The sequence below is a fragment of the Moschus berezovskii genome, chromosome 5 (genome assembly GCF_049115385.1).
Source record: "Moschus berezovskii isolate FMDL1 chromosome 5, NW_MosBer_1.0, whole genome shotgun sequence".
In the NCBI taxonomy this organism is placed as follows: Eukaryota; Metazoa; Chordata; class Mammalia; order Artiodactyla; family Moschidae; genus Moschus; species Moschus berezovskii.
This window is the reverse complement of record NC_142464.1, coordinates 31527070-31539454: the sequence shown is the minus strand read 5'-3', so window position 1 is coordinate 31539454 and position 12385 is coordinate 31527070. Positions and strand designations below refer to the sequence as shown.

Here is a 12385-nt window from a genome sequence, read left to right as displayed (position 1 = left end):
AGTTGAGGAAAGAAGATAGTGAAAGGCAAAGGAGAAAGGGTAAGATATACCCAACTGAATGCAGATTTCCAGGGAAAAGCAAGGAGAGATAAGGCCTTCATAAATGAATAATGCAAAGAAATAGAGGAAAACAACAGAATGGGAAAGACTAGAGATCTCTTAAAGAAAATTGGAGATATCAAAGGGATAATCATGTGTGGATGGACATGAATAAGGAAAGAAATGGTATGGACCTAACAGAAGCAGAATAGATTAAGAATAGGTGGCAAGAACAGAGAGGAACTATACAAAAAAGATCTTAATGACTCAGATAACCACGATGGTGTGATCACTCACCTAGAGCCAGACATCCTGGAGTCTGAAGTCAAATGGGCCTTAAGAAGCATCACTAAGTAGCTAGTGGATGTGAGGGAATTCTAGCTGAGCTATTTCAAATCCTAAATGATGATGCTATTAAAGTGCTGCCCTCAATATGTCAGCAAATTTGGAAATCTCAGCAGTGGCCATAGGACTAGAAAAGGTCAGTTTTCATTCCAATCCCAAGGTAGGGAAATTCCAAAGAATGTCTAAACTACTATACAATTGAATTCATTTCTCATGCTAGCAAATTCATGCTCAAGCTAGGCTTCAGCAGTACAAGAACCAAGAAATTCCAAATGTACAAGTTGGGTTTAGAAAAGAGAAAGGAATCAGAGATCAAACTGCCAACATCTGCTGGATCATGGAGATCGAGAAAGCAAGGGAATTCCAGAAAAATAGCTCCTTCTACTTCATTGACTACGAGAAAGCCTTTTGACTGTCACAACAAACTGGAAAATTCTTAAAGAGATGAGAATACCAGACCACCTTACCTATCTCCTGAGAAACCTGTGTGAAGTCAAGAAGCAACAGTTAGAACCAGACATGGAACAACAGACTGGTTCCAAATTGGGAAAGGAACGCATCAAGGTTGCATATTGTCACCCTGTTTATTTAATTTATATACAGAGTTCATCATTAGAAGTGCCAGGATGCATGAATCACAAGTTGGAGTCAAGATTGCTGGGAGAAATATCAATAACCTCAGATATGCATATGATATAACTCTAATGACACAGAGCAAAGAGAAACGAAAGGACCCCTTGATGAGAGTGAAGGAGGAGAATGAAAAAATCTGGCTTAAAACTCAACATTCAAAAGGAAGAGCATAGTCTCTGGTCCCACCACTTCATGGCAAATAGAATGGGGAAAAGTGGAAGCAGTGACAGATTTCATTTTCTTGGATTCCAAAATCACTGCAGATGGTGACTGCAGCCATGAAATTTTCTTTTTCTTTTTTTTAAATTTATTATTTTTTTATTGGAGGCTAATTATTTTACAATATTATATTGGTTGGTTTTGCCATACATTGACATGAATCCGCCCCGGGTGTACATGAGTTCCCCCTCCTGAACCGCTCTCCCACCTCCCTCCTCCCTTTATCCTCCCTCTGGATCATCCCCACACACCAGCCCCGAGCATCCTGTAACATGCATCGACCCTGAACTGGTGATTCGTTTCACATATGACAACTCAACTTACATGTTTCAATGCCATTCTCCCAAATCATCCCACCCTCACCCTCTCCCACAGAGTCCCAAAGACTGTTCTATACATCTGTGTCTCTTTTGCTGTCTCGTATACAGGGTTATCATTTGCATCTTTCTAAATTCGATATATATGTGTTAGTATACTGTATTGGTGTTTTTCTTAGCCATGAAATTTTAAAAATGCTTGCTTCTTGGAAGGAAAGCTATAACAAACCTATTCAGAGTATTAAAAAGCAGGGACATCACTTTGATGACAAAGATCCATATAGTGAAAGCTATGGTTTTCCCAGTAGTCATGTACGACTGTGAAAGTTGGACCATAAAGAAGACCAAGAGCCAAAATCTGGTGTTTTTGAATTGTGGTGCTGAAGAAGATTCTTGAGAGTCCCTTGGACAGCACAATCAAACCAGCTAATCCTAAAGGAAATCAACCCTGAATATTCATTGGAGAACTGTTGCTGAAGCTTAAGCTTCAAATTTTGGCCACCTGATGCAAAGAGCCATATCATTGGAAAAGATCTTGGTGCTGGGAAAGGTTGAGAGGTGGAAGAGAAGGGGATGACAGAGGATGAGATGGTTAGATGGCATTATTGACAAAATGGACATGAGTTTGAGCAAACTCAGGGAGATAGTGGAGGACAGGAGAGCCTGGCATGCTGCATTCCATGGGGTACAAAGAGTCAGAGATGACTTAGCAACTTAACAACAACAATAGGTGGAATGCATGGAAGACAAAATACAAGAAATTTTTATACAATAATTAACTAGGGATAAAGAGAATCTAATGTAACAGATACTTGAGAAGGTCTTATCAGTACCAGAGGGTAAGCATAGAGAAGAGACTTTGACTCCAGCCAGTCTTATGTTAGACCATTGACTAGAACTAAGTAGAATGCGTGTGAGGAATAAGGGCTGTTTTATAATCTGTGTTGGTATTATCAATGTGAGATTCATTTTATATGTTTTGGGAGATTAAATCTGGGGGAGTAAACAATAAATGTGCACATTAATTATATTAGGAATTTAAGGTGGGTTTATAGCAGACTGACTTGAGAGAGGATTTATGGAGTTAACTTGTGCAGGGAAGGGGATTAAGCAGTTTATTCCTTTGAAATGACATAATTTGACTTACAGTTATCCAATGCACATAACAAAATCTTTTGTTTGGTCACATTGTCTTCAGAAATAGAATATGGGATCAGTGAATTTTTGACAGTTAACATTTACTGAAACATATGTTATAGAATACTAGTACTCTGGTATGTTTTATGTTAAAAAATACTTCCATAGTCAAACTACTAGCAGCTGCATAGATTTTTTTTTAAAAAACATCAAATGAATGTCTTTGGATTACCAAGAATTTTTACAAATGTTATTGTGCACTGTAAAACCCTAAGATGGTAGCATTTTCTAAAATAATCACCCAAGCCACTCCATTTTCAGGGATCATTTTATGGATTAGTACCTCATAGAAACTCTGTACCTGTAACAATGAGGGTAGTCTAGGGTAAACTGAACTAATTCTGTCATTTAAGTGACTTCTGAGGTAATATTGAAGAACTTCCCATAGACAGATGTTGAGGAGCCTAAATGTTTATACCAGTGGTCCTAGGGAGATATGCCAAAGCAGTGACGAAGGTTGGAAAAGAAGCTTCTTGAGGTTTTGCTCAGTCTCTTCTGAACACCTCCCTTGGAATGGAAAGGAATATCTCAGAATGAAAATAAGTGAAAATGCTAAGTCCAAGGGGGAAAAAGATGTGGAGTGTTGTCAAAATACCTGAACAATTCAAAGAGAACATAAGATGGCATGTCCTCCAGTACCCACGCCAAAGAAGAGGAACTTAGATAATGAAACCAGACTCTGACGGGTCCCCAAAGATTCCAGAGAAGCACAGAATGGTGGCGAGGAAGCAATGTATAAAGTTTCCAGGGGAATACAGGGAGAGGAGAACATCTATTTTTATGTAAATATTATATTTCCTTTTTCTTGTCCATATTAGAGGCTGGACTGAGGTATGCATTAAGGGTCTATTGGAATGGTGTGCTTAGCACGTCTCATCAAACCATCAAGTACCACCTAGAAAAGTAGGCTGAGCAGATGGCTGAGAATTCCCTGTTGCTTAGGGCTGGCCTAATGGGATGTTTAGGTGTCTCCAGATCTATCTATTCTCTAACCCAATATACTAAGGTAAGTGCTCATAGGAACTTGAGACTGATCCTAGGTCAGGAATAAACTTATATCTGTATTTAGAGTGGCTTTTTGCATTGTATGCTTCCCTGGTGGCTCAGATGGTAACGAATCCTCCTGTAATGAGGGAGACCTGGATTGGATCCCTGGGTAGGGAAGATCCCCTTGAGGAGGGCATGGCAACCCACTCCAATATTCTTGCCTGGAGAATTCCATGGACAGAGGAGCCTGGCGGGCTACAGTCTGTAGGGTCGCAAAGAGTCGGACACGACTGAGCGACTAAGCACACACAGCACACCACCCAAATCAAGTGGGATGAGATACTTGGTGACCTTGGAGCAATGTCGTAATTTTCTAATCTCTTTGTTCTTTCTTAGAGACTTCACTGATAAATGGATGCCGACTTTCTATTTGCTTAAACTAACAGTGTTTCTTAGAACCATAGCAAATACTGGTAGGAGTTTCTTCTTTATTTTTTCATATCTAGTGATCTTATTTACTCATAAGGTATTACATATGAAAAATCAGCAGTCACGTTTATGAGGACATTAAAAGTTTCTCAAGATTTGAGCTGCCCCTTTTGAAAACTCTAATTCATGATTACCAGTGAGGTCATTCCCAGGTCAGGTGATGGGTGAAAAACAGTTGCTTTGCTTTCCAGTTGTAGAACACATTCATTTTTTATTTTACTATAAATAGAATTTAAGTAAACAAAATAATGACTACTTCAGTAAATTTTAACTGTACCACTAAAGCCTGAAGGGCTCTGTAGGGAAGCCTTGCAGGCTGTCTTTGATGGTAAGAGAGAGAAACAGCCAGCAGTTCACTCTGCAATTACCACCACTACATGGCTTCACACTAAGCAGCTCAACTTCTATTTGTTTGATATATTCACATTTTGGACTTTCTCAAAAGATTTTATGAGGAAATGTTTCTGCTAGTTACAAACAATTTTAGACAACTATTGCCTTAATAATGAGAGTCCTAAAATCAGACATGGTCTGTCCACACTGAAAGTAAGATGAGCAAGATCAGAGTAGGCAGAAATAATAATATCTTTCGTTATTATGAAATTGATATGCTAATACTATCATATTAGTACATTATTGATACTAGGAATCATCACCTTTTACTTGGACTTATTTACCGTTTTAGAAACACAACTCTAATAAGTTTGTTGTGTGTATTTATGTATGTGTATACATGTTATCCACTTAAAGAAGAAACTAAAATAAATCACCATTCACAGCAGGCTGGCAATCTCACCCAAAGGGAAAAGAATCCTATAAGATGGAAAGAATCAGAACATGTACCAAAAACAGAAAAAAAAGATAAAAAGTTATAAAATTATGTGACTATTTTGTGTTGTAAGAAAAGTATGCTATATAAGCAGTTGATACCTGAAAGGCTGATTATTTAATATCCAAGCATAATAATTGAGGTTAAAATAATAATACTTATTCATCAGATAATATTTGATTATGGATTAATCAATGAAGAAAAAAAATTGAAATTAAAAGACTAACTTTCAAATTCCAAATTGTTATTATGAATTTGCACTTTTGTGTTAAGTCATTTAACCTCTCTGAAACTCGTTTTGTTTAAATAATAATTTTTAAATAATCCTTAAAAATGATAATACAACCTAAGACGTGAACAAGATGATGGATTAGGAAGATCCTGAGCTTACCTCTGTCTACAGGTACAGTGAAATCACAACTATTTACAGAGAAACTATCTCTGAATGACTAGCAGAAAAGATTTTCCACAACTAAAAATATTAAGCGGAGATAAGCACTTTTCATTATAAAGAACTCAAGGTAATGATAATGAAGACGGTCAGTGAACTTGGGAGAAGAATGACAAGCTCAGTGAACTTGGGAGTGAATCACAGTGAGAAGTTTAATAAAGAGCTGGAAAACAGTGAAGAATCAAACAGAGCTGATACTTCTCTAAACAAGGTATATAAACGGTCCATGAGCATCTAAAATGCTCAACATTATTAGCCCTTAATAAAGTGTGAATCAAGACCACAGTGATGCAGCATTTCACTCTCACTAGAATGGGTATGACAAAAAAGAGAGACACCAGTATTGGCTAGAAAATGAAGAACTGATATCCTTATTCATTCCTGGTGGGAATTAATATAATGCAGCTGCTCTGGAAATCAGTTCCTCAGAATTATACATACTGTTACCATGTGACTCCACAATTACATGTCAAGCTGTTCATTGTTGACCTGAAACAAATGGACTGCCAGATATTTCTCCAGAAAAGATGCATTTATTTGGGATCAGAAGAGAACTGCAATTCAGAGTCTGCGACCATGGTGAGCCACGTTCAAGTTACCACACAGCAAAGAAACAGTTTTATAGAGGGGAAAAAGAAGAGGGAACGGCTATAGTAAACAAAAGTGTGTGGTTTTCACTGAGTCATTGCCAGGAAAGAAGAGGGTCTTTCTTTCTGTTGGGCTCTGCTATTGACCCAGAAGAGGGCCCTCTTCTGGCCCATCAAGTCTGTTTAAAATATTCAAGTTTTGTTTATTAAATTTGGACAATACCCTAGAACTGAAAACGCATGATCACACAAAAACACGTACAATAATGTTCTCAGCATCATTATTTACAATAGGTTAAAACGTAGAAACAACCCAAAAGTCCATCAACTAATAAAGAAAATGTGATCTGTTTACACGATGACATCTAATTAGTCATAAAAAAGTATGAACTTCAGATACATGTTATAGCATGGATGAACCTAAGAACATTATACTAAGTGAAAGAAGCCAGACACAAAAGATCATATGTTATATGATTCCGTTTATATGAAATTTCTAGAATAGGTAAATCTGTAAAAGTAGAAAGTAGGGTAATGGTTGCCAGGGACTAAAGGAAGGGTGGAATGGGGAGTGATTGTGATAGATGTAGAGTTTTTTTTAGGGGTGATGAAAATGTCCCAGGTGATTACATAAGCTTGTGAATATACTAAAACTCACTGAATGGAATACTGAATATTATAGTATGTGAATGATAAAAGAAAATTGGTGGCAAAACAAATGGCCATTACTCACCATCATCTTTAGCTTTGGGAGTTACTGGAGATGGTATTGACGGATGAGGCATTTGTGTGATTGCCTTGCTGGAAGTTCCTAATTTGATAAGACAGATGACATTATTATTAGTTACAATTTCATCTCACTGGTCAAAGAGTAAATAAAAGTAAGTTTAATTTGAAGGTGAAAATCTTTCTATAGATACTGGAATCAAAAGAGAACTGTAATTCAGAGTCTGCAACCATGGTGAGCCACGTGTAAGTTACCACACAGCAAACAAACAACAGAAAAAAAAAAAAGATACTGGGTAAACTTTTGTATAGTTCTTCTGTGTATTTTTGCCACCTCTTCTTAATATCTGCTGCTTCTGTCAGATCCATAACTTTTCTGTCCTTTATTGAGCCCATCTTTGCATGAATATTCCCTTGGTATCTCTAATTTTCTGAAGAGATCTAGTCTTTCCCATTCTATTGTTTTCTTCTGTTTCTTTGTATTGATCACTAAGGAAGGCTCTCTTATCTCTTCTTGCTATTCTTTGGAACTCTGCACTCAAATGGATATATCTTTCCTTTTCTCCTTTACCTCTTGCTTCTCTTCTTTACACAGCTATTTGTAAGGCCTCCTCAGACAACCACATTGCCTTTTTACACTTCTTTTTCTTGGGGATGGTCTTGATCCCTGCCTCCTGTACAATGTCACGAACCTCTGTCCATAGTTCTTCAGGCACTTTATCTATCAGACCTAATCCCTTGAATCTATTTCCCACATACACTGTATAATCATAAGGGATTTGATTTATGTCATACCTGAATGGTCTAATGGTTTTCCCTACTTTCTTCAGTTTAAGTCTGAATTTGGCTAGTTCATGATCTGAGCCACAGTCAACTCCTAGTCTTGTTTTTGCTGACTGTATAGAGCTTCTCCATCTTTGGCTGCAAAGAATATAATCAGTCTGTTTTCGGTGTTGACCATCTGGTGATGTCCATGTGTAGAGTCTTCTCTTGTGTTGTTAGAAGAGGGTGTTTGCTATAACCAGTGGGTTCTCTTGGCAAAATTCTATTATCCTTTGCCCTGCTTTATTCTGTGTTCCAAAGTCAAATTTACCTGTTACTCCAGGCATTTCTTGACTTCCTACTTTTGCATTCCAGTCTTCTATAATGAAAAGGACATTTTGGGGGGCTGTTAGTTCTAGAAATTCTTGTAGGTCTTCATAGACCCATTCAACTTCAGCTTCTTCAGCATTACTGGTCAGAGCATAGACTCGGATTACTGTGCTATTGAATGGTTTGTCTTGGAAATGAACAGAGATCATTCTGTCGTTTTTGAGATTGCATCCAAGTACTGCATTTCGGACTCTTTTGTTGACTATGAGGGCTACTCCATTTCTTCTAAGGGATTCTTGCCCACAGTGGTAGATAAAATGGTCATCTGAGTTAAATTCACTTATTCTAGTCCATTTTAGTTTGCTGATTCCTAAAATGTCCATGTTCACTCTTGCCATCTCCTGTTTGACCACTTCCAATTTGCCTTGATTCATGGATCTAACATTCCAGGTTCCTATGCAATATTGCTCTTTACAGCATCGAACCTTGCTTCTATCACCAGTCACATCCACAACTGTGTGTTGTTTTTGCTTTGGCTCCATCTCTTCATTCTTTCTGGAGTTATTTCTCCACCAATCTCCAGTAGCATATTGGGCACCTACAAACCTGGGAAGTTCATTATTCAGTGTTCTATCTTTTTGCCTTTTCTTACTGTTAATGAGGTTCTCAAGGCAAGAATACTGAAGTAGTTTGCCATTCCCTTCTATAGTGGATCATGTTTTGTCAGAACTCTCCACCATGACCCGTCCATCTTTGGTGGCCCTACATGGCATGGCTCATAGTTTCATAGAGTTTCATAGATGCTGATTGCAGCCATGAAATTAAAAGACGCTTGCTCCTTGGAAGGAAAGTTATGACCAACCTAGATAGTATATTAAAAAGCAGAGACATTACTTTGCCAACCAAGGTCCGTCTAGTCAAGGCAATGGTTCTTCCCGTGGTCATGTATGGATGTGAGAGTTGGACTGTGAAGAAAGCTGATCGCTGAAGAATCGATGCTTTTGAACTGTGGTGTTGGAGAAGACTCTTGAGGGTCCCTTATACTGCAAGGAGATCCAACCAGTCCATTCTAGAGGAGATCAATCCTGGGTGTTCATTGGAAGGACTGATGCTAAAACTGAAACTGCAATACTTTGGCCACCTCATGCGACGAGTTGACTCACTGGAAAAGACTCTGATGCTGGGAAAGGTTGGGGGCGGGAGGAGAAGGGGACGACAGAGAATGAGATGGCTGGATGGCGTCACCGACTCTGTGGACATGAGTTTGAGTGTACTCCGGGAGCTGGTGATGGATAGGGAGGCCTGGCGTGCTGTGATTCATGGGGTCACGGAGAGTCGGACACGACTGAGTGACTGAAGTGAACTGAACTGGTCCATGTGATCAGATTGGTTAGTTTTCTGTGATTGTGGTTTTCAGTCTGCCTGCCCTTTGATGGAGAAGGATAAGAGGCTTATGGAAGCTTCCTGAAGGGAGAGACTAACAGAGGGGGAAACTGGGTCTTGTTCTGATGGGCGGGGCCATGCTCAGAAATCTTTAATCAAATTTTCTATTGATGGGTGAGGCTGTGTCCTCTCCCTGTTATTTACCTGGGGCCAAACTATGGTGGAGGTAATGAAGATAATGGCGACCTCCTTCAAAAGGTCCCATGAATGCATTGCTACACTCAGTGCCCCCAGCCCTGCAGCAGGCCACCGCCAACCCATGCCACCACCGGAGACTCCTAGACACTCATGGGCAAGTCTAGGTCAGTCTCCTGTAGGTTCACTGCTCCTTTCTCCTGGGTCCTGGTGCGCACAAGGTTTGTGCCCTCCAAGTTATCTGTTTCCCCAGTCCTAAGTTCTGGCAGCTCTATGGTGGGGTTAATGGTGGCCTCCTCCAAGAGAGCTTATGCCATACCCAGATCTGCTGCACCCAGAGCCCCTGCCCATGCAAAAGTCCGCTGCTGTCTCATACCTCTGCAGGAGACACTCAAGCACAGCTCTGTCTCAGTCTCTGTGGGATCCCTGGGTCCTGGTGTGCACAAGGTTTGTTTGAGCCTCTGAGTGTCTCCGGTGGGTATGGGGTTTCATTCTAATCACAATTTCACCACTCCTACCATCTTACTGGAGCTTTTCCTTTGCCCTTGGACCTGGGGTATCTCCTCAAGGCAGAAGCAGAAGATAAAAGAAGAGGTGGCAAGAATACACAGAAGAAGTATACAAAAAAGATCTTCACGACCCAGATAATCACGATGGCATGATCACTCACCTAGAGCCAGACATCCTGGAATGTGAAGTCAAGTGGGCCTTAGGAAACATCACTACAAACAAAGCTAGTGGAGGTGATGGAATTCCAGTTGAGCTATTTCAAATCCTAAAAGATGATGCTGTGAAAGTGCTGCAGTCAATATGCCAGCAAATTTGGAAAATGCAGCAGTGGCCATAGGACTGGAAAAGGTCAGTTTTCATTCCAATCCCAAAGAAAGGCCATGGCAAAGAATGTTCAAACTACCACACAATTGCACTCATTCATCTCACATGCTAGCAAAGTAATGCTCAAATTTCTCCAAGCCAGTTTTCAACAGTATGTGAACCGAGAACTTCCAGACATTCAAGATGGATTTAGAAAAGGCAGAGGAACCAGAGATCAAATTGCCAACATCCATTGGATCTTGAAAAAGCAAGAGAGTTCCAGAAAAACATCTACTTCTGCTTTATTGATTTTACCAAAGCCTTTGGCTGTGTGAATCACAACAAACTGTGAAAAATTCTGAAAGAGATGGGAATACCAGACCACCTGACCTACCTCCTGAGAAATCTGTATGCAGATCAGGAAGGAACAGTTAGAACTGGACATGAAACAACAGACTGGTTCCAAATCGGGAAAGGAGTACATCAAGGCTGTATATTGCCACCCTACTTATTTAACTTATATGCAGAGTACATCATGAGAAATGCTGGGCTGGATGAAGCACAAGCTGGAATCAAGATTGCTGGGAGAAATATCAATAACCTCAGATATGCAGATGACATCACCCTTATGATAGAAAGTGAAGAAGAACTAAAGAACCTCTTGATGAAAGTGAAAGAGAAGAGTGAAAAAGTTGGCTTAAAACTCAACATTCAGAAAACTAAAATCATGGCACCTGGTCCCATCACTTCATGGCAAATAGATGGGGAAGCAGCAGAAACAGTGTGAGACTTTATTATTTTGGGCTCAAAAATCACTGCAGATGGTGACTGCAGCTGTGAAATTAAAAGATGCTTGCTCCTTGGAAGAAAAGATCTGACCAACATAGACAGCATATTAAAAAGCAGAGACATTACTTTACCATCAAAGGTCCATCTAGTCAAAACTATGGTTTTTCCAGTAGTCATGTATGGATGTGAGAGTTGGACTGTAAAGAAAGCCGAGCACTGAAGAGCTGATGCTTTTGAACTGTGGAGTTGGAGAAGACTCTTGAGAGTTCCTTGGACAGCAAGGAGATTCAACCAGTCCATCCTAAAGGAAATCAGTCCTGAATATTTATTGGAAGGACTGATGCTAAAGCTGAAATTCCAATACTTTGGCCACCTGATGCAAAGAACTGATTCCTTGGAAAAGACCGTGATGCTGGGAAAGATTGAGGGCAGGAGGAGAAGGGGACGACAGAGGATGAGATGGTTGGATGGCGTCACTGACTCAATGGACATGAGTTTGAGTAAGCTCCAGGAGTTGGTGATGGACAGGGAAGCCTGGCATGCTGCAGTCCATGGTTCGAAAATAGTCGGACGTGACTGAGCGACTGAACAGAACTGAAACTTTTTTGTAGCTTTACTTTCTCCATTTACCATTTTTGTCCACCTTAAGCATATAATTGCTGAAAGCTTAGGTGGCCCAGTAAACACACAAAGACACACACAGACACACACACACATTTCACACACACTTTTGTATAACAGGCCTCCAAAGCAGATTTCTATTGCAGATTGTTACTTGGGTATTTTGAAACATGCAAAAAAGTTATAAAAGTAAATTATTTAAAATCATTTTATTTTTCCTGGTGAGAAAGACTACTTGGTCAACAGGACCTAGAAGTAATGTGATTTTTCTCTCCAAAATAACGTTTAATTTTATTTTACTTAGTTGTGACTTTGAAACTTCTAATAACCATAAATAATAAAGGAATTTGAAAACTCTTGTAATTAATTTTTTTCATTTATGAAACATTGAATTCCCACTCTGTTCAAGGCCATCTCCAAGGATTTGGAGGGCAGTAGCTAACTCTTAGTCATTTTGTTTTTTTTCCGTGCTCCTTCTCCCACTCCCTGCAGCCACCACATGCTCCAGCTGGCCTTTAGTCATCTTTGTAACCTATGTTACCATGAAAAACAATTCCTGGCACAGAGTAGGCATGTAGTAAATGCTGTGTCACGGAAGATGGCACTCATACAGGATAGAGGGATAAAGAAAAAGATCTCCTTTAAGTAGTGAACACAACTGACTGATTTGCTA

The 12385-nt window shown here is 39.6% G+C and overlaps 1 protein-coding gene across 5 annotated transcripts in view; it reads right to left on the bottom strand.

Annotated features, from left to right (window-relative positions):
* The window catches only part of EMCN (endomucin), a 139198-nt gene that overhangs the window by 64849 nt on the left and 61964 nt on the right, over positions 1 to 12385 (bottom strand). For 4 of the 5 annotated variants that reach the window (XM_055434216.2, XM_055434219.2, XM_055434217.2 and 1 more), the window contains exon 3: positions 6827 to 6904. The exons of the other annotated variant lie outside the window; for it this stretch is intronic. In XM_055434216.2, coding sequence (XP_055290191.2) covers positions 6827 to 6904 — 78 coding nt within the window. The remainder of the gene's footprint in view (positions 1 to 6826; positions 6905 to 12385) is intronic. 5 annotated transcript variants of the gene reach the window in all.